General features: G+C 37.6%; 2 protein-coding genes across 2 annotated transcripts; both read right to left on the bottom strand.

The window, feature by feature from the left end:
* Positions 1-204: 204 nt before the first annotated feature.
* LOC140882458 (MICOS complex subunit MIC10-like) lies at positions 205-2,656 on the bottom strand. The gene is made up of 4 exons (XM_073288472.1): positions 2,412-2,656; positions 1,488-1,627; positions 562-822; positions 205-465 (listed from the first exon to the last, which is right to left on the bottom strand). The coding sequence occupies exons 1-3, from the start codon at positions 2,545-2,547 to the stop codon at positions 808-810; spliced, it is 291 nt and encodes a 96-aa protein (XP_073144573.1). The 5' UTR covers positions 2,548-2,656; the 3' UTR covers positions 205-465; positions 562-807.
* Positions 2,657-14,138: 11,482 nt separating this feature from the next.
* On the bottom strand, positions 14,139-17,061 carry LOC140882022 (patellin-3-like). The gene is made up of 4 exons (XM_073287736.1): positions 15,701-17,061; positions 15,047-15,171; positions 14,802-14,943; positions 14,139-14,706 (listed from the first exon to the last, which is right to left on the bottom strand). Exons 1-4 carry the CDS (start codon positions 16,967-16,969, stop codon positions 14,455-14,457), a joined length of 1,788 nt encoding a protein of 595 aa, XP_073143837.1. The 5' UTR covers positions 16,970-17,061; the 3' UTR covers positions 14,139-14,454.
* Between the last annotated feature and the right edge of the window lie 9,565 nt (positions 17,062-26,626).

Genomic DNA, 26,626 nt, shown 5'->3' with positions numbered 1-26,626 from the left:
AAAAAAATAATAATAATAATAACAATAATAATTTGAAACCCATACCATTATATTCAACATTCGTGTTTTTTAAATTTGGTAAGCTACTAATCAGCAGAGTCACCCAATGATGAGAGGGGCTATGCTACACCGGGTGAAGATCACCCGGTAGATGCTGCACCGGGTGATCTTCACCCGGTATAGCATAGCCCTTCCCCCAATGATAGATTTAAACAACGATTTTTATCTGCACTTTCAATCAACACATGACAGAACTAAATTACTTTATTAATTTATTTTTAAAAAATTTCAAGCATTTATTATGTTTCTTAATTATTTTATTTTAGATTTTATTTAAAAACATAAAAAGATTAATCCGAACCCACAGCCCAATCCGAACCGGTTTTCACCCGAGTAATTTTCTGATATCTCGACCCGGTAGTAGGGGAACCCCGAATCGGCCCCATTTGTTTGGTCCCAAAATCCCTTTCAAAAAATAAAATAAAATAAAATCAAGTCCATTAGATCTCGAAATTGCAGATAAAGAGATAAACATTCACCGTGCATAAGTGAAATTCATACCGATTAGAACATGCAGCCAGTGATCAACCGCATCCAACGAAAAAACAATGATCAGGATCTGTTTTCCCTATTTTAACTCCGCTAGGAAAGTGTGCAAAACGCAGAGAGATTTAGCATTCACGAAAATTGTGATAATACAATAGCAGCTGGTGATCAACCGTTTCAAAACTACATCTTTTGAGGAAAAACAATTGCAAACTAGATGAAAGGCTCGAGTTATGTAAAACTTGCCAAGCAATGATGATTTCATTCCGCCTCAGCCTGCATTGTATCAAAACATAATTTTTAACAATCGCATCCTCAACCGATATTGAAGATTTTCAAGGGAGGCATGTAATGGGGACAGCAGCAAGAGGGCTGGTGAAGACATGTCTAAAATAACGGCAAGGACACAAAACAGATACAAACACAAGATAGAAGCTTCCAAATCAACAGATGATGAAAAAATCTGACAACTAAGTTTTTATACCGATGAATACTGGTTGGTTAAGACAGGTAAAAGTGTATGTTTTGTAACTGGATGTTCTTCTTTCACATGGACTTCACAAAACTCCTTCCTAACTAATCGGTACTTGAGAAAAATCTCAGAAGCTCTAGCTGTTCCAAGGAAATGCGCACAAGACATCTATATTTAACAGAACCCAGACAACCTTTAGGCTTTATTGCCAAACTAACTATTCCAAAAAGTAAAGCCAGTAAAACATCTTTAAATGACCTTCACTAGAAACAGTTGGAGAAATAAAGTTCGCTTCTATAACTCATACTTCAGAAACCAAATATACTTCTTATATTACATTCATATTTTACTGAACAGATGTGTGTTTTTGGAGAAGGTGCAGATAAAATTAATCACACACTCACCCCATACTCCATAGGCCATAACCAATAAATGAAAGTAAAATCAATATCACTAAGAACATATTTACCTTAGATGGAGGGGAATCAGAAAGGGTGGGAGTCAATTTTGGCGAAGATCCATCAAATTTATGAGAGCACTCTGAGTATGCAGAACCAATCCCCACTCCAGCACCAAAAGCTACAGATGCCCAGCGTGTAACCGGACTCCCTAACATACCAAGCAGCATAATTGATTAATAAAATGACTTGACAAGAGCAAGCCTTAAATAATTGATCATCCTTTTACATTTGGCATAAAGTCCAGTGCGAGTAAATTTGTGATTTCTATGTAAGTTTGACTTTCGTGTATCTAAAGAAAAATCTCATCAAAAATAGATGCAATAACATTGAAAAGGACTCGATAGGATAGTGAAAACTGCTACCATCTCTATCCATCTCCATATGAAAAAGTTAATAACAATTAACAAAGGTACTCAAAATCAGCAAGAAAAGAAAGTAATTACTAGGATAGGCAATCAACAACCCAGCGCTGACATAGCACAACTATAGCAGATCCTTTTAAGGGGGCACAATATACACTTTTCAGAAGTAAAAACGCTATGGCGCAGTAACTCCACATTCCCTTTCCATACTCAGAATATAATGCAGGGGTTGCAGAATCTAGCCAAGCTGTTTAGAAGCTATAAATAAATAAATTGAACGAAAAAATAAAACAGATCAATCATCCAAAACAAGTTAATTCATATCGAGTTCATAACGTAAATAAAAAGGGATTGCAGTATCTAGCCATGCTGTTTCGAAGCTCGAATACATAAATTGAACAAAAAATTAAAACAGATCAATCATCCAAAACAAGATAAATCATATCGAGTTCATAGCGTGAATAAAAAGGACACCAAGCAATACGATCTAATAACCCGTTCTTCGAATTCCGAAAATAGGAGGGGGGATACACAATAATTAAACGAAATAGAGGAAGAAGAGATACTCACGGAAGAGCAGCAGCCCGGTAAAAGCGCCGGCGAACGAAGAGTAAACAAAGCGACGAAGGCCCAAATCGAGGCAGGCGTCCCATTTTGCATCCAAATCGTATCGAGCTGGAATATGAGCCTTGTTTTCATCCGCCATTTTTGCACTAATCACCTCGAAATTTTGTCTGATTGGTTAGGTTTTTCGACTCTATCGACGATGGAACTTGCTCCTGCTTCAGCCGAGTGGATCGTTTTGTGCCTCTAACGTTGAAACTGTGGCGTGTTTTTAGAGATTGTTCTGAATTTCCAGCTCCGGTCCGTCTTTGTGGGCTTGGGCCTTTTACTTTTTAGCTCACAACCCTCTCCATCTAAGCCCAAAATCGCCTCTTGGAGGCCCAATAATTCCCAAGAACTTGTTCTTAATTAATTAGTTTTTTTAAAAGGAATTGTTCTTAATTAATAATTAATTACTAGAATTATTGGAATTGGCAGTTTATCTCAAAATTATTTGCCGACAATAGGCAATACGAGTTAAGCAGCAATTTCCGCATTCTACTGGAGATACATTTTCATATCATGCCTAAATTGCAAACAATATGATCACATCAATGCTATATATCCATATTTTAACCGATATGATCAATTGCTGTTTTATAATTATCATACGAGCAACATCACAACTTTATATCTGGCTTGAAACATATCATCTTGATTATGATGTCAATTATAGTATCGACTAATTGTTATTATACAAAAAGTTATCTACAATAGCAACAATGTAATTCAAATTTTGTAACTCATAAACATATAATTATTGTTTTGCATGACTACATTGCTATATATGTGACTTGAAATGTTATATTTGATTATTAACAAATTTAATGAATAAAAAAGATAAATCCAAGAATCTGGCAAGTTGCAGAGTGTTTATTGGATCTTTATTGTAACACCCGGTATTTTAAATACGTAAATCCGCATGCATAATTAGGGTATTTAATTATTTAAATTTGTGATTTATGGGTTAAATAATTATGTGAATTATTTGTGCATGATTTAATTTATTTTTAAGCATTTAACCTATAATTAATGATTTTTATGATTTTTAGTATTTTAATTATCTTATCGCGTAGACGGGACCGTGGACGGACGAGATGACAACTTTCTAGCCAATTAATTTCATGAGCCTTTTTAGAGCCCTAAAATATTATTTTGAGTTTTATTACCTCAAAATTCTTAGTATTTAATTTTATATAATTTTAGGAGTCCATTTTTATTCAAATTTAGCCATTTTAATGACTTTTAATTATTTTTAAAATTCCCTTAATTTGTAATTTCGGGATTTTTATATTTTTAAATTGAGTTATCAGATTTTAACTTTTATTTGAAAGATTAAGTTGTATATTTTTATATTTAAAACCTTTTTTTCTATATTTAATTAACCTATATTTTAATTAAAACAAAAACCAAACCTAATCTACCCAAACCCCACGTTAATTTTCCATCAGCCGCCTCCCTCCCTACTATCCACTTTCCTCCATCACCCTCTTCATCGTTTCCAGCAGCCTCCAAGGCTCCATAGCCGAGTTTGTTCGAAACTTCGAGTTGTTCGTCGTCCCGTCGTCCCGGAAACGTCCTACGTCCGTCGATCTATCGATTTCTTCGGTGCAAGGCATGTGTAATTCTTTCTCAACACCATATAAGCTATTTAATGCACTGATGTCAGATATTTTTGATGTAACTCACGTTGGTTTTGTTTAGTTCTTGGTTAGAACATGGTAAACTCATGATTTTTGCCTTGTTTCATGCATAATCACACGTTTTATGTCATGGGATTGGATCGGTCTGCTGGTTCAAGAGCCAAGGAGTGTGTGGGGGTCCTAGGAGTCGAGCCATGACCATGGTCAAGGCTGGAGCAGGGCTGGAAACCGAACTGCATCAGTTCTGGGGCCATGGGTTCGCAGGTTAGGGTTTCGGGGAAGGGAGCTTCGTTCTCCTTCCTCAGACCACGGCTTAGGGTAAGGTTGATTGGGTTAGAACCCCCTTGATGTTTTCTAAGTTTTTGGAAGAGGTTTCATGGTCTTTAGTGGTCGGAGCATCGAGAACGAAGGGAAGTTCCGCAGCTGCTCGCGTCTGTGCGCTAGCTGCAGATGGGCTGGGTTGCAGAGCTTCGTTCTCACTTCATAGTCGATGGATTGGGCTGATTCTTGACTTGATGGAAAGGTCTGGATGTGGGCTAGGTCCTAGGGGTGGCCCTCCGGCCGGTGGGTGGCCGGAGCAGGATGGCCGCCGGGCTTTCTTGCTGCTGCCCGCAGCAGAAGCGAGCAGGGCAAGGGGGGGTACGGGTTTGGGGCTGGGGTGGTCTGGGCCGGGTCTGAGGGGCTTGGGTCGGGTCAGTAGGTTAGGGGGTCGGGTTAGTTGGTCCGGGTCCGGGTTTGGTGGGTCGGGCTCGAGTCTTTTTAATTTCAAAGTATTTTATGATTTAATTGGTTTTTGGGCCATTTAATTTGAAATAAAATGTTTTGGGTTCCATTTAATTACTTTGGGTTAAATTTAAGTATTTGGGCTTAATTAATTTAATTAAGTGAGCCCACAAATTTTTATGGGCTTTAGGGCCCATTGAAGTTATTGGGCCAATCTTTGAGCTTTAGGGCCCATTGGGCCAAAATAGGTTGTTATTGGGCCAGGAAGGTTTTAATGGGCTTTAATTAATTAATTGGGCTTAGAATAATTTTTATTGGGCTTAAGTATGTTATTGGGCCAGTCTCAGTGTTAATGGGCCAGATTTAAGTAAATGGGCTTGAGTGTTAGGGCCAGCAGTCCAGTACAATCCATGAGAAATTTGCATGTGTCCTGATTATATATTTAATTATTTTTATGCATTGAAGTTATTTTAATATTTATATGTTAGTAAGAAATTAAATTAAATATATATGAAGGACACCCATTTTATTTAAGTACATGCATTCATGAAATAATTTTATGCATAATTAAATGTTTAAGGTTGAGCAATAAGAAAATATTTTATGTTGGAAGTTGAAGTAGTGTGACAATTTGAGATTTGAGGGGGATTCGTCCCCATATGTGAACTATTGAAGGGCAGTTTACTGCCAATTTAAGAGGTGATTCGTCACCGCCACGTACGTTGGTTTCCACGCTGATCAGTATTTAATGTATGATTTAAGGTTACACTACGGATACAACCATGCGATGTTAGAAAATAATTTGCTCAACAATATTTATGTATTATGTTATTTAAGTAAATTTAAGTTATGATATGTTATGATATTCTTTTTAAGCATGCTCATTCATGTATATGTTATGTATTAGTAGTAAATTGATTTAAATTATTTTAAACCCTTGCTATGTTAGCATGTTGGGCCTCTAGGCTCACTACACTGGTATGGTGCAGGTGAGTACGTAGAGGAGGATGTAGTACCCACCGGAGGCGAGGACGTATGAGCAGACTGGCAGTGATCCACGTGACCGTGATAGATGTTCTGAGTCACGTTGCATGTTTTGAATATGTCAGCATGTTACACATTTTTAAGTATTTTTCAGTGGTTGGGTTTGAAATATTTTATTTAAATATTTTCAGTGCATGCAAACTTTAATCATTTTATTTATGCAGTATTTTTAATTCAATATTTGACTCAGATATTTATTTTATTAAGGAATGCATTTTTATTTGAATTATTTATCTATTTATTTTTAAATCTTTTTATTCTGTGCATATATGTATGGGCATATATGTACATATTTTATTTAGTAAAAAAAAAAAAAAATTTCCGCATATTTATTTATTAATTATTGAGTTAGGGTCGTTTCAGTTGGTATCAGAGCACGGTCCTTGGAGGGGTCATTACTGCTATGCGAGCTCAGAAATCCACGCTACCGGTCTGTAAGTTTTAAGTGTTTATAGCATGATTTAATTCTTTGGATTTAAGTTAGCATTACTTTTAAACAACTTAGTTATGCATGGCGATTTACGTAAAGAAATATGTGGTGGTGTAGAATGCCTCCCAGACCGATGAACAGACGTGGGGGATCTCCACCTACACCTCCACCTCCACCTCCGCAGAACCCTCTAGCAGCATTGGAGCAGGCCAATGCGAATATGATGGCAGGGATTACTGCTCTGTTAGAGCAGCAGGCTACTCGTCCTAGGTTGTCCCATGAGGAGGACGTTGCTGAGAGGTTCCAGAAGAAGGGACCGAAGGAGTTCCTTGGTACCACCGATCCTTTGGTGGCTGAGGGGTGGATTCGCTCTCTGGAGTCCATATTTGCTTATATGGGGATCACAGACGCCGACAGGGTGAACTGTGCGACTTACATGCTGAGAGGAGATGCAGCTCTATGGTGGGAGGGTGCTGCCAGGGGAGTTCACCTTCCTACACTGTCTTGGGCGGAGTTCAGGCGTGTCTTCTACGCCAAGTATTTCACGGAGGATGTGAGGAGTCGCATGATGCGGGAGTTTATGAGTCTCCGACAGGGGGACAGGTCTGTTGTGGAGTACGTGAGCCAGTTCGAGCGGGGCTGTCATTTTGTGTCTCTGATTGCAGACAGTCCATCGGAGAAGATGAGACAGTTTTTGGAGGGACTGAGAGCGGATATTAAGCACGACGTACGTATGATGGATGTCGCTACATATGAGGCGGCAGTTAGTAGAGCACTGAGGTCAGAGGAGGGTAGGAGAGAGATGCAGAGGGAGCAGCAAGGGAAGAGGCAGTTTCAGGCTGGGTATCAGCGACCATCTTCGCAGCCTCCTGCGAAGAAGCAGTTTACAGGGCCGGCTAAGGGCCCGAATCTGCAGCAGAGGCCGCAGCAGCAGAGGTCACAGCAGCAGAGGGGCGGGGCCCCTAATGCCATAGGTTTTCCTACTTGCCCGAAGTGTCAGAAGATGCATTCGGTACCGTGTTTGTTGGGAGCAGGGGTTTGCTATCACTGTAGGGAGCCAGGGCATCAGATAGCTAACTGCCCGAGGAAGAAGAACACTGCTGGTAGAGTGTTCGTCATGCAGGCCGAGGAGGTAGATCCAGACACCTCCTTGATCACCAGTATATCTTACCCCTAACATTTTAATAATTTTCCTTTGGTTAAAATTTCGTCTTTATTTTGGAATTGTTGTTATTTGGGTTATTTAACTGCATGTTAGAATAGGAAGCATGTTTTACTTGTGATTAGAATTAAGAATTAGTAATGACTCGTTGGGGAAAATTTGGTAGTGGTATGAAATTGTTGGGAATTTTCTGCGTGCAGGGAGAATTCTAGTTGGAGGCAACTCCACGTTTGCGTTGCTAGATTCAGGAGCTACGCATTCGTTTATCTCCCTGGAGTTTATCAGGCGGGTAGGCATCACACCTGAGATTATTGACAGTGGGTATGATGTTACTATGCCGTCAGGGCAGATTATTTCTACCTCGAAGGTTATTCGAGGACTGGAGTTGGAGCTGCAGGGATACTCCATTCGAGCAGATGTGGTGGTTTTGCCATTGAGTGGTTTCGATTTGATTTTGGGTATGGACTGGTTGACAGTCAATGAAGCTTCGATTGATTTTCGTCGGAGATCAGTGTCAGTGAGACCTACAGTAGGCGACTCGTTCACTTTTCATGCATCTCAGAGCAGTGGTATTCCCCAGGTGATATCTCTTATTCAAGCGAAGAAGTTGTTGAGACGGGGTTGCCAGGGGTTTCTAGCGAGCATCGTCACGACTTCAGAGCCATCTAGCAGATCATTATCAGAGATAGAGGTGGTTCGTGACTTTTCGGATGTCTTTTCGGAGGATGTTGCAGGAATTCCACCGGTGAGAGATGTGGAGTTCGGCATCGACTTGGTGCCAGACACCGTTCCTATCTCTAAGGCACCGTACAGACTTGCTCCTACCGAGATGAAAGAGTTGAAGGAGCAGATTCAGGAGTTGTTAGAGAAAGGCTTTGTTCATCCTAGCTTTTCTCCGTGGGGAGCTCCGGTGTTATTTGTGAAGAAGAAGGATGGCAATATGAGACTGTGCATCGATTACCGAGAGCTCAACAGGGTCACAGTGAAGAACAAGTATCCACTGCCGAGGATAGAGGATTTATTTGACCAGTTGCAGGGAGCTTCGGTGTTCTCCAAGATTGACCTGCGATCTGGTTATCATCAGTTGCGTGTTAGAGATGCAGATGTGTCCAAGACTGCTTTCCGGACACGTTATGGGCATTACGAGTTCTTAGTGATGCCATTTGGGATGACCAATGCTCCAGCGGTTTTCATGGATCTCATGAACCGAGTCTTTCAGCCGTATCTAGATCAGTTCATCATAGTCTTCATTGATGATATCTTGATCTATTCTAGGAGCATCGAGGAGCATAGACAGCATCTTCAGATAGCCTTGCAGACTTTGAGGGAGCATCGTTTGTATGCCAAGTTCAGCAAGTGCGAGTTTTGGCTTGAGCAGGTGGCATTTCTTGGCCACATTATTTTGAGAGATGGAATTGCAGTTGATCAGTCGAAGGTTGAGGCAGTGCAGAATTGGGGTATTCCGAAGAATGCTTCGGAGATTCGCAGTTTCTTGGGTTTGGCAGGATATTATAGGAAGTTCATCAAGGGGTTTTCCTCTATTGTAGTACCCTTGACTTCCTTAACCAAGAAGAATGCGAAGTTTATCTGGAGTTCAGACTGTCAGAGGAGCTTCGATCAACTGAAGGAAGCACTCACTACTGAACCGGTGTTAGCAGTGATAGTACCACACGAGGAGTTAGTGGTGTACACCGATGCGTCTAAGCTAGGTTTAGGCGCAGTACTTATGCAGTGTGGCAAGGTTATTGCGTATGCGTCGAGGCAGCTGAAGGTTCATGAGCAGAATTACCCGACGCATGACTTGGAGTTAGCAGCAGTGGTTTTCGCTTAGAAAATCTGGAGGCACTATCTGTATGGAGAGAAGTGCAAGATTTTTACAGACCACAAGAGTCTCAAGTACTTCTTCACACAGAAGGAGTTGAACATGAGACAGCGCCGATGGTTGGAGTTGGTGAAAGATTATGACTGTGACATTAGCTACCATCTGGGTAAAGCTAATGTAGTAGCAGATGCTTTGAGTCGGAAGTCGTCAGTGGTCTCATGTTTGACCGTACAGTTACCACTACAGAGCGAGATTCAGAGATTTGACTTGGAGTGTTATCCGAGTGGTCATGCACCGAGCTTGTCAGTGTTGACGGTGCAGCCAGTTCTGCGAGATCGGATTAGGGATGGACAGTATACTGATGAGGAGTTGCAGCGATGGAGACAGAGAGATGAGGCTAGGGATAACCTCTTGTATACAGTGGTGGATGGTATCGTTCAGTACCGTGGTAGGATGTGGGTACCGAACATCGATCAGTTGAGAGCGGAGATTTTAGCAGAGGCTCACACATCTCCGTACTCCATTCACCCCGGAAGTACGAAGATGTACAAAGATTTGCAGCTATTGTATTGGTGGCCTGGGATGAAGAGTGACATCGGGAGAGTGGTGTCAGAGTGCTTGACTTGTCAGCAAGTCAAGGCAGAGCATCAGCGTCCAGCAGGACTTCTTAGACCTCTTCCTATTCCAGAATGGAAATGGGAGAATATTACGATGGACTTTGTGGTTGGCTTACCGAGGAGTGCCAGAGGTTGCACAGCGATTTGGGTGATTGTGGATAGACTCACCAAGTCAGCTCATTTCTTGCCGGTGAGGACTACCTACTCATTGACACAGTATGCAGAGCTTTACATCAAGGAGATTGTTAGACTGCATGGCATCCCAGTGTCGATTGTGTCAGACAGAGATCCGAGATTCACATCTGCGTTTTGGAAGAGTCTGCACACAGCTTTGGGGACTAGGCTTTTGTTCAGCACAACATTCCATCCCCAGACAGATGGTCAGTCTGAGAGGGTGATCCAGGTTCTCGAGGATCTTCTGAGAGCTTGTGTCATTGATTTTCGGGGCTCTTGGGAGACTAGACTGCCATTAGTGGAGTTTACCTATAACAACAGTTTTCAGTCGTCTATAGGTATGGCTCCTTATGCAGCATTGTATGGGAGGAGATGCAGATCTCCTGTGCATTGGGATGAGGTTGGTGAGCGGATTTTACTGGGTCCTGAGATTGTGCAGCAGACAGCTGACATTGTGACTCAGATTCGAGATCGGATGAGGACTGCTCAGAGTCGGCAGAAGAGTTATGCAGATGCCAGACGACGAGATTTGGAGTTCGCTGTAGGTGATCACGTATTCCTGAAGGTGTCACCTATGAAGGGAGTAGTGCGTTTTGGCCGGAGAGGCAAGCTTAATCCGAGGTATATAGGGCCATTCGAGATCTTGGAGAGAGTTGGCACGTTGGCCTACCGTTTAGCTCTACCACCAGGGCTAGCGGCAGTGCACAACGTTTTCCATGTATCCATGCTTCGAAGATATGTCTCTAACCCGTCGCATGTGTTGGATTTCGAGCCCTTGCAGTTGCCACCAGATCTAGTTTATGAGGAGAGGCCAGTGCGGATCTTGGCTAGGGAGGAGCGGAGGCTTAGGACGCGGGTCATACCGATGGTCAGAGTCCAGTGGCTGAATCACTCGGAGGAGGAAGATACTTGGGAGACCGAGGCATACATGAGGACTCGCTACCCGGAGTTGTTCGGGTAAGTACTTTAAATTTCGAGGACGAAATTCAATTTAAGGGGGGGAGAATTGTAACACCCGATATTTTAAATACGTAAATCCGCATGCATAATTAGGGTATTTAATTATTTAAATTTGTGATTTATGGGTTAAATAATTATGTGAATTATTTGTGCATGATTTAATTTATTTTTAAGCATTTAACCCATAATTAATGATTTTTATGATTTTTAGTATTTTAATTATCTTATCGCGTAGACGGGACCGTGGACGGACGAGATGACAACTTTCTAGCCAATTAATTTCATGAGCCTTTTAGAGCCCTAAAATATTATTTTGAGTTTTATTACCTCAAAATTTTAGTATTTAATTTTATATAATTTTAGGAGTCCATTTTTATTCAAATTTAGCCATTTTAATGACTTTTAATTATTTTTAAAATTCCCTTAATTTGTAATTTCGGGATTTTTATATTTTTAAATTGAGTTATCAGATTTTAACTTTTATTTGAAAGATTAAGTTGTATATTTTTATATTTAAAACCTTTTTTTCTATATTTAATTAACCTATATTTTAATTAAAACAAAAACCAAACCTAATCTACCCAAACCCCACGTTAATTTTCCATCAGCCGCCTCCCTCCCTACTATCCACTTTCCTCCATCACCCTCTTCATCATTTCCAGCAGCCTCCAAGGCTCCATAGCCGAGTTTGTTCGAAACTTCGAGTTGTTCGTCGTCCCGTCGTCCCGGAAACGTCCTACGTCCGTCGATCTATCGATTTCTTCGATGCAAGGCATGTGTAATTCTTTCTCAACACCATATAAGCTATTTAATGCACTGATGTCAGATATTTTTGATGTAACTCACGTTGGTTTTGTTTAGTTCTTGGTTAGAACATGGTAAACTCATGATTTTTGCCTTGTTTCATGCATAATCACACGTTTTATGTCATGGGATTGGATCGGTCTGCTGGTTCAAGAGCCAAGGAGTGTGCGGGGGTCCTAGGAGTCGAGCCATGACCATGTTCAAGGCTGGAGTAGGGCTGGAAACCGAACTGCATCAGTTCTGGGGCCATGGGTTCGCAGGTTAGGGTTTCGGGGAAGGGAGCTTCGTTCTCCTTTCTCAGACCACGGCTTAGGGTAAGGTTGGTTGGGTTAGAACCCCCTTGATGTTTTCTAAGTTTTTGGAAGAGGTTTCATGGTCTTTAGTGGTCGGAGCATCGAGAACAAAGGGAAGTTCCGCAGCTGCTCGCGTCTGTGCGCTAGCTGCAGATGGGCTGGGTTGCAGAGCTTCGTTCTCACTCCATAATCGATGGATTGGGCTGATTCTTGGCTTGATGGAAAGGTCTGGATGTGGGCTAGGTCCTAGGGGTGGCCCTCCGGCCGGTGGGTGGCCGGAGCGGGATGGCCGCCGGGCTTTCTTGCTGCTGCCCGCAGCAGAAGCGAGCAGGGCAATGGGGGGTACGGGTTTGGGGCTGGGGTGGTCTGGGCCGGGTCTGAGGGGCTTGGGTCGGGTCAGTAGGTTAGGAGGTTGGGTTAGTTGGTCCGGGTCCGGGTTTGGTGGGCCGGGCTCGAATCTTTTTAATTTCAAAGTATTTTATGATTTAATTGGTTTTTGGGCCATTTAATTTGAAATAAAATGTTTTGGGTTCCATTTAATTACTTTGGGTTAAATTTAAGTATTTGGGCTTAATTAATTTAATTAAGTGAGCCCACTAATTTTTATGGGCTTTAGGGCCCATGGAAGTTATTGGGCCAATCTTTGGGCTTTAGGGCCCATTGGGCCAAAATAGGTTGTTATTGGGCCAGGAGGGTTTTAATGGGCTTTAATTAATTAATTGGGCTTAGAATAATTTTTATTGGGCTTAAGTATGTTATTGGGTCAGTCTCAGTGTTAATGGGCCAGATTTAAGTAAATGGGCTTGAGTGTTAGGGCCAGCAGTCCAGTACAATCCATGAGAAATTTGCATGTGTCCTGATTATATATTTAATTATTTTTATGCATTGAAGTTATTTTAATATTTATATGTTAGTAAGAAATTAAATTAAATATATATGAAGGACACCCATTTTATTTAAGTACATGCATTCATGAAATAATTTTATGCATAATTAAATGTTTAAGGTTGAGCAATAAGAAAATATTTTATATTGGAAGTTGAAGTAGTGTGACAATTTGAGATTTGAGGGGGATTCGTCCCCATATGTGAACTATTGAAGGGCAGTTTACTGCCAATTTAAGAGGTGATTCGTCACCGCCACGTACGTTGGTTTTCACGCTGATCAGTATTTAATGTATGATTTAAGGTTTACTGCCAACCATGCGATGTTAGAAAATAATTTGCTCAACAATATTTATGTATTATGTTATTTAAGTAAATTTAAGTTATGATATGTTATGATATTCTTTTTAAGCATGCTCATTCATGTATATGTTATGTATTAGTAGTAAATTGATTTAAATTATTTTAAACCCTTACTATGTTAGCATGTTGGGCCTCTAGGCTCACTACACTGGTATGGTGCAGGTGAGTACGTAGAAGAGGATGTAGTACCCACCGGAGGCGAGGACGTATGAGCAGACTGGCAGTGATCCCCGTGACCGTGATAGATGTTCTGAGTCACGTTGCATGTTTTGAATATGTCAGCATGTTACACATTTTTAAGTATTTTTCAGTGGTTGGGTTTGAAATATTTTATTTAAATATTTTCAGTGCATGCAAACTTTAATCATTTTATTTATGCAGTATTTTTAATTCAATATTTGACTCAGATATTTATTTTATTAAGGAATGCATTTTTATTTGAATTATTTATCTATTTATTTTTAAATCTTTTTATTATGTGCATATATGTATGGACATATATGTACATATTTTATTTAGTAAAAAAAAAAAAAAAATTTCCGCATATTTATTTATTTATTCTTGAGTTAGGATCGTTTCATTTATACTCTGTACCACAGCTTCAGTAATAAACTAATAATGAACGGTGAACATGAGAATAAACAACCATTTATTTCTTGATTGATTAAGTAGGTTGGGAAAATGATTGGGAACCAGAAACTCAGAGAATCTCTGAACATGGTTTTATCACAAATAAACACAAGATAGGACAATTAGTATGATAAGAATCTTTCCCACATCAACGTCCATGTAAAGAAACCAAAATGGACTCGAAAAAATACAACATAAATATAAAATTTGCAAAAACAGGAAAGAATCAAGAACCATTAGCAGGAGTTTCTATCCACATTCCACACTAGCAAACCACCACGAAGTCATGTCCAAAAAGCACTGCTAAATCTTTATACCAGAAATTTAAACACTCCAGCCACAAAACTTAAATAAAAAAACCAAAAAAATAACGAACTATGGAACAATAACTCCCTCACTTCTAAAACTCATGTGCAAGAAGAACCTTTTTTGCGTTCTGCATTTGTTTGTAATCATAATTTTCAATCAGAAGACTTGATCTTGGATCTGTAAACAAGCTGCTTCTTCTTAGAAGTTTGATTATCGAACGTGAGAACGACCTTGCCCGCTTCGCCGACTTTGAAGGTGTAGCTGATTACTTGCTCATCAGTTGGTCCAACCTTTCTTGATTTTTGTATAATCCATGTGTATCCACCCTCAGAACATGGCACAAACTCAGCTCCATAGGCAACATCCCAGCCTACCACCCTCAACTCCCAAACCAAAATGCACGCCTGCGAAAGCACATCACAATAGAACATTATAATTTATTTAAAATTCTAAATTCCCACTTTTTTCTTTCATGAATAAATTAGAAAAAAAGGTCCACCTCGGTGATTGCCAGTTCGATGGTGTGTTTGCTTGCGGGCTTGATAGTTTCTTCGATTGCAGCATCGGCAGAGGTGAAGTCCTGCTCACCATCCTTGCTAAGGCCACCATACTGAACTGGTACTTGCTCAGGTGCTAAGTATCTGATGCATTAGATGACAGATAATATTGATAAACTTGATGATGACAACTAGTTACTAAGACTATTAGCAAATAATGGAACAAAAACTCGTAAAAATAACCTACTTGAAGAGGGTCTCAGTAGTCTTGGTAGGGCCTGCAAAAACAAACTTACTTTTGGTTCTTTGAGACAAGAATGGACTGATCATCCTATTGTAAGTCACATACCACCATGGAACATTGATGAACACCTTTGCACCACCAATAAATACCAGCACAATTAATAAAAAGTAATGCTACCATAATGCAAAACACTTGATTAGAACCAATTGAAAAGCATAATATTCAAACTAACAAGAAGAAAACATGTAGCTCTTCAAAACACAGAAGTATAAATCATTTTGTTTGGCCAACTCATATCAGCCAAAGCTTTCCAAAAAAGTGATCTCTAACATTATATCATACTGGAGTTACTGAATAACAGTTCAAAATCCCTGGTGAACGTCACATGTTTTATTATGTCCAATCAACATACATGTGTACTTGTGCCTCCCAAAATACATTCATTTCCTGATCTCCGGCATAATGGAATGTTATTTCCATGAGCTTGGGCTTTTTAAAAGAAGTGGTTTATGAGAGGAAAGATTTAAACTTTTACTCCAAGAAAAGCAGAAACACTTGGATAAAAACTTCAATCCCTAAAAAAGCAATAAAATGGATTTTTACCAATTAGCATAATCGTTGTTTAATATGTTTTACGTGTATGAATTATTTGTATACCTGTTTTGCAACGAATTCGGGATAGTTGTCCTGCAGCAGTTGGAGGGCTTGATTGGTAGCTTGGCGCATTTCTTTCTTGAACAAGTTAAGTCCAGGGGAATTCTGAAGATCAGTGATCTGAACAATAGTGCAAGCCCCATCAGGGCTGAAATCAAGTTTCCTGATATTCTTTTCCAAGAACTGAATATAACACTTCAAGAATTTGGTTCTCTTCTCGGAATCAGCAAACGTGTTGCTGTACAAATCCTTGTCCTGAAACTCTCCAAAAGCATTGTAACAAACAGGGTGCCCCTCTCTGTCCACTCCATGAACGTAAACAACCTTTTCAAGCCCCTCAATAATTCCTCCATCTTCCATCAACTCGTCGATTTTGAACTCTTTTCTCCATGCCACCACACTTTTCAGCATGGAGAAGGCATCTTTCACCTTGAAATCTCGAGCCCTCAAGAACTTGAGGAGAATCACATCACTCTTCTCATCAGCAAGAAGTGGGATACCCCATAGAGAAACTTCCTCTGGCTGCAGCGCTGGTACTGTTTCCTCTTCAGTGACAGATACTTCCTTTGGCTTCTCCTCGTCTGTCGGGGCTACGGTGGATCCCCCACAGGGTGGCGGGGCAGGGGCGCAGACTTCATGAATTATAGTTTCTTTAACTTCTTCCACCACAGTTTGAGCCGTTTCTTTTACATTTTCGACCACTGTTTCAAATGGCGATTCCTTTTTCTCTTCGACAGGTAGAGGTGGGATCGTTTCTTCTTCAATATTCTTCTTTACGACCGCAGCCTCAGGTTCAGTTTTAACGGGCTCATTGGCTTGCGGCGGAACTTCAGTAGACACCTCGCAAGCTTCAGTCTTTTGCTCTTCTTTCTCCTCCTCAGGTTTTGATTCTTCTTCTTTCTTGTCTTCAGTTTTAGATTCTTCCTCTTTCTTATCCTCCGCCGCACGCGGCGGCGTGGTGAATTCATGCTTGTTGAGTGCCTCTTGGATCAACAGTTTAAGTTCATCCAAGGCTTTCTTCTGTGGGTCAATCAGATCATCAACTTTGTTACTCTCCTCTTTAAACGAATCCGATTCATTCGTCGCCTCATCCTTTCCCTTCTCCCCTTCTACCACCTCTTCCGCCGGCGGGTTTTCAACTTTCTCAGGCTCAGGTGGCGGCGCCACCTGCTTATCCACCACCACGGTTGTGGGCTTCTCGATCACTGGAACATCAGACACCGCCACCTCTTCTGCCGCACAAGAAATGGATTTCTTGGTTTCCTCGGCCATTGATATTGCACAGAGATTAATGGAATTCAGGAAAGCACAAGATTATAAAGTTCTTGGGAATCCTAATATGGAGGTAGAAGTGGGGTGGCAAATTTCATGTATGTATAGTATCACTTCAAGTGTATGAATAGGAACAGTCTGTCAAATACTCAGAGTTTGCCAACTCGTTACCACTACATTCTACCGTTGTTCATCCAATCATTATGATTTTCATTAAATATTAATTATTCTTAAATAATTACGAAATACTCCCACTCCGTATATGATTTATCTACAAACAATGTTATTTACGCTTAATTTTTTTCCAGATTTTATTTATAAATTAGCGATGTATCTTCTTTTATGTTTTTAAATTCTATGATTATTTATCCTTTTTTCGTTTTTACTTTAAATATATTGACAGAAAAAGTATATTCAAATATAGTTCATATATATATATATATATATATATAATATATAAATAAACAAAAAACATTCATTTTTTTCTCATAAATCTGATTTTTTATCTAGAATTTTTTTTTTTGTAATTAAATTATCTTCAGTATCATGCATTCTATCATGGGAAAAATAAAAAAATATATAGTTAAAGATGTGAAATTTATTTTCTCTTCCACTACCATTATTACATTCGTTGATTTAAAATTTTTAATTTAATAATATGGATTGATTATTTCATATTTTATGATTATTACGTCTCAAAATTGAAATTTAGTATTACATGAACTATAATCAGTCTGCAACTTCATTCGATTCTAAGGTAGTGTTTGAGAGAGCTTTTAGAAAGTACAAAAAACTGACAATACTTTCTAAAAGCTCTCCAAAATACTACCTAAGTAATTTTTTTAATTTTTTCTAAGAGAAAAATTTTCACATTCATTGTGAGCATAACTTTTTTCCTTTTATCATTATATATTATTATGTTTAGGATATTTTATTCCTAGAATCTAATTTTCAGAAACAAACATTGTGTCATAAATATTATGATACCATTGCGAAACGAAACGAAACGAACAAAAAAGTAAAACATTCTCATTATTTCTAGTAAATATAATTAATAGTCATTATTATATTTCTTAATTACTTGTTAACAACTTGTCACAGGCTGGCCAGCCACTACGTTTAGACTTTAAACAGACAATTCACACCATAATTCTTTCTAATTAATATACCCGCCATTGAATTATATATCTAAACTATTGTACTTCAAATATAACATTTTAACATTAAATATAGTAAATCGAGTGTAAACAAAGTTTCCTAGAGAACAAATATTTAATAATTGTATTTTAATTTTTTTATATATTTCATTAATTACTAATTAATTTAATTGAGTTAGTTCTTTTGGAGGGCTACCCTCATAAAATTATTTTAGGGAAATCAGCAATAGCTGTACCGTCCCTATTTAATTGGTTTCTTTTGATATACAAATATTAATAATTAGGTATTAAATTTTAAATTCAGTTACAACTAATAAAGGTCATATGGTATCTGTCGCACCAGCGCAAATACTAAAATCTAAATAATATGGAAAAATAATAAATGCACTTGAAATTGGATTAAACTGTTTTTGAAATCACAGTAAATGCAAATAATATATAAAGACATTGAAAAAAGGTTATATAATATTTTGAAATCTGTTTTTTTCCATTTCTATTTATCTTTGTAGAATATAAATTACTTGAAATATATATAGAAGTTTTCAGCTGCCCAACAAATTTTTTCTCACTTTATCCTCGATGGGTTTTAGTGGCTATTTATCTTTGTGGAATATAAATTACTTGGAATATATATATATATATATATATATATATATAAATTTTCAGCTACCCAACAAATTTCTTCTCACTACATCTCAGATCACTAAAATCCGGTGGTGGGTTTTAGTGATACTAAAACCCACCATCGGGTTTTAATGGTCAGACAAGAAATGAGAATGAATTGTTGAGCAACTGAAAAATTTTATATATATATATATATATATATTCTATATTATAAAAGATGTGTAGGTTAGAATAACTATCTTGGGAACACCAAAATAATTTATTCCAAAATTACTCTTTTCTAACCATTATTTTACTAAAAACTTCCCACTAACTCCATGATTTGTTTTTTTTAAAAAAAAAAAACTTTTTTCTATACACACAAAGTGTGTGCATTTTTTACTAGTATATATAAAATTTGTCATCGGCCGAATACAGACCTAAAAGGTGTAAATTTTACAAAATAATAATCATATTAATTATATGTACTTTTTTGTTTTTGAGTTCTAGTTAGGAAATAGGAATAAATGATTCATTTCAATTTTGATACAATAAGATCTATAAAATGCGTCTTTTTAACAGATCAATATAGTTCTAATATATATATTAATTTCAAAATTGAAATTTATGCTGGTAATTTTATTTTCTAATTATAATAACGATATGTCGTAGAATTGATTTTCATCTAATGAAATAAGGGCAACTTGTAGATAACTCCCTAAATCAAACATAATTTTCAATTTACTCCCTATATTTGTCTTTTCGAAAATGCCCTTGTCGTTATTTTAATCATTATTATTTCTTGAATTATCAAATGTGGAATCGGATTCAAAATCTGATTCACTTGATTCATCAAGATAATAAATATTTCATCATCGGATGAAAATTCAATTGTTTCTACGGGATAGAATCCAATAGTTTATTTCTTCAAGAAGTTTAATTTTATTTTTCTTTTCATTTCATTTTGGACATTCATTCGCATAATGTCCTTCTTCGTTGCACAACCAACATGTGCAATTCTTTCCTTTACCCTTTGGGTAAGGTGGTTTTTTGTTATCAAACTTTTTATAAAATTTTCTTTTATAAGGTTTTCTGAAGAAATTCTTTTTAAATTTCTTTTTCTTATAGGGAATAAATTTCTTATTAAAAGATTTGATATGAATTCTTAATGTATGGAAGGCAAACACGACTATATTAAAATCGTACTCTCAATCCAATAACAAAAGAAATCAAGAAATTGTCCGATCTTGAAAACAAGTAAAAAATTTTGGATTAACCACCTCTAGCTTACAACGAAACTAGCAACAGTAATCACGAAGAAAACAATTGATCACAACGGGACCTTCAGAAAACCTGTTTCTGACAACCCACGAGGATAATCAATCGACAAACGCCACAAAGTTGAAAACTTTGATAAGTTTGATTTTTGGGTAAGCAAAAGCTTAATAAAATTCTAGAGAAAATTTTGTATTGAATAATCAATAATTTGAAATCTTAATTGTTATTTTTAATAATGAATGTATATGTTGTATTTATAATACAACTACAAAATAATAAAAGATATCGCAAAATAATTCAAAATATAGCTAAAGATATCAAAGATATCTCCTAAAAATTTCCTAGTAGGATTAAAACTCTCAAAAATAGAAAAGAATATCATAAATACTCATAAATCCGAAAACACACACTACACGCCGTACTGTGTGTAAGTGCGGTAGCGCTGGAGCGCTAGGACGTCAGCGCTAGAGCGCTCCATACAGAGCTGGAGCTCCGATGGACTAGCGCTGGGGCGCTTCAAAATACGAAGGTTTGGCGCTGGAGCGCCTGTTTTGAAGCGCTGGAGCGCTGTCCTGTCGTGAAAATCCTTCATTTTCTTGATCTTTTTGGCCTTCAATAGCATTATAACATCTCTCAAAATGATCTTCAAGCATTCCAATGTCCATTATCAACGATTGAAGCGCATCTTTGAATTTCTTAGCTCGTCCTCTCGTAATCGGTCCTCTTGGCATCTCCAACGGATCCTTAATCACTTGATCAACATGCGAGCTATCCATGATCGCATCATCCTCCCCTTCTTGAAAAGGATTTGTCCTCAAATCTTGATCATCTCCTACATCAAATGGAGACAAATCAGAAATATTGAAAGTAGCACTGACGTTATACTCACCTGGTATATCTAATTTGTAGGCATTGTCATTGATCCGCTCCAAGACTTGGAAAGGTCCATCGCCTCTGGGTAACAATTTAGAACGCCGCTTCTCCGGAAAATGCTCCTTCCTCAAGTGCAACCAAACCCAATCACCCGGTTCAAATACAACCTTCTTTTTACCTTTATTTGCTTGCTTTGTGTATTGCAAGTTCTTTTTCTCAATGTTCGCTTTCACCTTCTCATGCAAATTTCTCACAAACTCAGCTTTTTTCTTTCCATCCATACTAACCCTTTCACTCATAGGCAAAGACATCAAATCCAACGGGGTTAAAGGATTAAAACCATACACAATTTCAAATGGTGAAAAATTTGTAGTAGAATGTACACTACGATTATATGCAAACTCCACAAATGGCAAACATTCTTCCCAACTCTTCAAATTCTTTTTAATTATAGCACGCAACAAAGTTCCTAAAGTCCTATTAACAACCTCAGTTTGACCATCCGTTTGAGGATGACATGTAGTCGAAAATAGTAATTTAGTACCAAGCTTGCACCATAATGTTTTCCAAAAGTAACTCAAGAAACGAGTATCTCTATCAGAAACAATACTCCTAGGCATGCCATGCAATCTAACAATTCCATTAAAGAACAAGTCTGCAACATGAGATGCATCATCAGATTTATGACAAGCAATAAAATGAGCCATTTTCGAAAATCTATCAACCACCACAAACACAGAATCCCTCCCCTTCTTAGATCTTGGTAATCCTAAAACAAAATCCATCGAAATATCTACCCATGGTTCACTAGGAACAGGAAGTGGGGTATACAATCCATGCGGTTGTGTCTTAGACTTAGCTTTCCTACAAGTCACACATCTCTCACAAATACTCTCAACATCATGCTTCATATGTGGCCAATAAAAATGTTTTATGCAAAGTATCATAAGTTTTAGCCACACCAAAATGCCCCATCAAACCACCCCCATGTGATTCCCTAACAAGTAATTCACGTATGGACGATTTAGGAACACACAATTTATCTTCCTTAAACAGATATCCATCATGCATGAAAAATTTATCCTTCGGACCATGCAAACATGACACATAAATCTCACCAAAATCATGATCATTGGCATACAACTCCTTCACATACTCAAATCCCAAAAACTTAGAGTCCAGAGTAGATAGAAGCACATACCTTCGTGATAGAGCATCTGCTACCACGTTTTCTTTCCCTTGCTTGTACTTGATAATATAGGGAAAAGTATCCACAAACGCCACCCACTTGGCATGTCTCTTGTTCAGCTTTTGTTGTCCTTTGAGATGTTTCAAAGACTCATGATCCGTATGAATCACAAATTCTTTTGGCATCAAATAATGCTGCCACGTTTCAAGAACACGAACCAAGGCATAGAACTCTTTGTCGTAGGTAGGATAATTCAAGGACGCTCCACTTAGCTTCTCACTAAAATATGCAATCGGTCTCCCACCTTGCATCAAGACACCTCCAATTCCTACACCTGACGCATCACATTCAATTTCAAAAGTGTTAGAAAAATCAGGTAATACAAGTAAAGGAGCATTAATTAATTTTTGCTTAATAATATCAAAAGACTTCTCTTGGTCCTCGCCCCAATGAAATGGAACGTTCTTCTTTATCACCGCAGTCATAGGAGCCGCCAAAGTGTTGAAATCTTTTGCAAATCTCCTATAGAAACTTGCAAGACCATGAAAACTCCGAACTTGACCAATAGAAGTAGGCGTTGGCCAATCTCGAATTGCACTTACCTTGTCCTCATCAACTTTGACACCTTGAGCACTCACAACAAAACCAAGAAACACAAGTTCTTTTGTACAAAATACACACTTTTTCAAATTAACATACAAATGTTCAGTCTTTAGTGTGATTAACACAATCCTCAAGTGTTCAACATGCTCATTCAAACTTTTACTGTACACCAAGATATCATCAAAATATACCACAACAAATTTTCCAATATAAGCACGCAAAACATGATTCATTAACCACATAAAAGTACTAGGTGCATTAGTTAACCCAAATGGCATAACCAACCACTCATACAACCCATACTTAGTTTTAAAAGCAGTTTTCCATTCATCACCTTCTCTCATCCGAATTTGATGGTAACCACTCTTAAGATCAATTTTACTAAAGATGCTAGAACCATACAATTCATCCAACATATCATCTAGTCTAGGAATAGGATGCCTATACTTGATGGTAATATTGTTAACGGCTCTACAATCAACACACATTCTCCATGAACCGTCTTTCTTAGGCACTAACAAAACAGGTACAGCACAAGGAGACATAGACTCACGTACAAATCCCTTATCAAGAAGTTTACTTACCTGCCTTCGTAGCTCTTTTGTTTCTTCCGGATTACTCCTATAAGCTGGACGATTCGATAATGCACTTCCGGGCACAAGATCAATTTGATGCTCAATTCCCCTCAAAGGTGGTAGTCCTTGAGGTAAATCCTCCGAAAATAATTCTTCAAATTCCTGCAAGAGAGAAACAACATTGCTCGGAAGATTTCCGGCTATATCACTTGTGTTAAGGAGAATCTTCTTATAGAAAATCAACACAAGTGGAGTATGCACATGTAAAATCTCTCGCAACTCACTCTTTTGGGCCATGTATATTTTTTTATCGGCCTCTTTCCTCTCAATTTTTTTCTCATCTTTTTTTCTTTCATTCTTTTTTTCTAAGGTCATCTCACTTTTTTGTTCACTCTTTTTTTCGGCCTCTTCTTTCTTTTTCTTTTGTAAATGATCCTCCAATATTTGCTTTGGAGTCATAGGCAACAATACAACAGATTCCTTTTTCATAGTAAAGGAATAACGATTTTTAAACCCATCATGTATCACCTTCCTATCAAATTGCCACGGTCTACCCAACAAGATATGACACGCTTGCATAGGCACCACATCACACACCACACACTACAAGAAAAATGGCAAATGACAACGCTTTCTCCGCGTTGTTATTGTCACAAAAAAGCGTTGTCGTAGCCAGTGTTGTGAAAGACCGCGGTCAAAGACAACGCGGAAAAAGCGTTGTCTTTTTGAGTAAAGACAACGCTTTTCGATCAAAGACAACGTGGAAAAAGCGTTGTCGTATTGAGCAAAGACAACGCATAAAAAGCGTTGTCTTTGCTCAAAACGACAACGCTTTTTCCGCATTGTCTTTGACCCGGTCTTTCACAACACTGGCTACGACAACGCTTTTTCGTAACTTTAACAACGCCAAAAAAACGTTGTGATATTTAAAAAAGACAACGCTTTTTTCGCGTTGTCTTTTTTAGCAACTACAACGCTTAAACTACCTATGACAACATTTAAAAAGCGTTGTCTTTTCTCAAATAAAAAACAAAAAAAATAAATTTTAATTCACAAATTTTCAATATTATAAATCACTCAATATTCAAAATTTTTGAAAATTAAATCTAATATACAGTATTTCAATGTTATAAATTATTCAAATATAACAAAAATCATTCAAATATAACATATAATCGAATTCTTCATGTTCATCTCGGCCATGTGCGCTATGCTTTCTGCCTCAAACTGGAGTCGGCGATCAGACCAACTCTCAAAATGCTAAATCCATTTGGAGGAATGAGAATGTGCTGAACAATAGGAGCAAACAAGAATAAAATTTCAAAGCCATGGTTATGAATGGCACAATAAATCAAACATCAAAGAAGAAAATTAAAATGAAAACAAATACATAATCCTAAATAGGTAGAAATAAACTAGAAAAGGAAGAGAGAACTTTAAATGATCAAACACAAAATACATCAAGATATCCTGAGCATGGTCTGTAATCCCAACAATAGCCATAGAGCCAATTACCTTCTTCAGTCAATCTAAACTCCTAGCTAGAGACATAAGCATAAATCTCTATCACTATCACTAATAAAGAAATATTTGGAGTGACAGTTATGTTGCATAAGTCTACACCAATGAATATTTCTTGAATAAATCGAGGTTCTGTCAATCATTTGGAAACAAGATTAAGATTTATAGCCTACACGTTTCTAACAAATTTGAGGATCCTTCAAAATATTGTGTAGATCAAAATGAGGAATTACCGGTGTTCCATTCAAGAGTCTAGCCACTGCCACTACATTGCAAATCTGCAGGCACCGTGACAATAATAAGGAAAGTTACATATTTTTATCTGTAATTGAGAAGTCAAGTACACTGTTAGAAGCATAAACCAAACACCTTGTGAGCTGAAGTAAGTGACCAGTGCAGCAGCAGTGCAAGGGAGAAATCTACCGCAAACAATGTGAAAACACCACCACAAGACTCTAACAGACCACCAAAACCCACGCTCAAGCAAAAAAATGCAGCAGCAAATCAAACAATAATCGTGCCCTGCACAACTTTGAGCTCCTGCAAAATGGCAGCTCACAGCGATTAAGCCCAGGAACAAATGGAAAAATTGGCTAATGTAGTGGAAATCAAAACTCACCCTAGTCAAAGAAATCGCAGATTGTGGGTGAATGAGACCTGTCAAGATTACCCAAGATAGATGACCATATGCACGCCTATATATCACAAAAGTGTCCAAATCAAGTAAGAGTTGAACAAGTTATATATACCAACAAACTACTCAATTTGCATTAAAAACAAAAGGTTAAGAATATTGGTACGAATATGTTATAGGAAAACAAGCTACCCACCCATTGACCATATCAGAAACCATTACTATCTCACAAATCTCCACAAATTCACTCCATAAACCAGTACTAATCTCTATTTTATTTAGTATAAAAATTATGTATCTAAAATTACAAAATCAATTCATTTCTCTTTGAAGAAAAATGAATTTCAGTAAATTTGTACGTAATTCACCTATAACCAAGATATCTAATCAATTTTTAAAAATTTTTAAAATTGCTAAAATATTTTGTATATATCCAGATTTGTACTTTTAAACAATCCTACATCACTTATGCATAAAAAGAAAATATTATTACAAAACCATAAATTTTAAAAATAACAAAACTTTATACATGCATACATATATGCAAGTCATAGTGAGGTTGGAAAGATGATAAGACTTGGGAGTTTTGCTTCTCTTGGTTTTTACATAAACATAAGAATAGATCAAAAACCTTGTCTATTTGAGTGGCAACAACATCTGAAACACCAGTAGATGAGGCTAATGTAGTAGCAAGAGTTTTCTCTATTTTATGTTTATCAGATGACTTCTTTTTCCAAGGTCAACTCCTTTTATCCATTGCAAGCTGTTGATACAAACAAGACGAGTAGTGTAAGATAAAACTATATTTTAGTTTATATATATATATATTTATATATCACTCAAACAGTGAAATAAATACTGATGGAGAAAGGCAAACTATCGATTTAAGAGTGTTAAAAAGAGTAGTTTGTACCCATCAAAGCACTTAAGAAAGGTGAGCGAGGTGGAAGGTCAGCTTATAGGTAAGGGCATCACTGATCTTCTTGCGAAGATGCCAAATAAAATAAGATGCCCACAAAGAATCTGGTAATTAACCCACAAATAAAGCTTTGATCTTCATCGCCATCAATAAATTATTTTGAAATCGCTACTATCTGTTATTTTATTCAATATTAAATTTATTCATTTAACATATGTTATTCAAGATAAACAAGTCTATTTGAATCTTACTTGAGCCAGCAACGAACTTTTCACAAATCTGATGCCTTAATTTGATAGTGAACT

The sequence above is a fragment of the Henckelia pumila genome, chromosome 2 (genome assembly GCF_033568475.1).
Source record: "Henckelia pumila isolate YLH828 chromosome 2, ASM3356847v2, whole genome shotgun sequence".
NCBI classification, from domain to species: domain Eukaryota; kingdom Viridiplantae; phylum Streptophyta; class Magnoliopsida; order Lamiales; family Gesneriaceae; genus Henckelia; species Henckelia pumila.
Note: the sequence above shows the minus strand (reverse complement) of the source record. Positions and strands in the feature narration are given on the sequence as shown.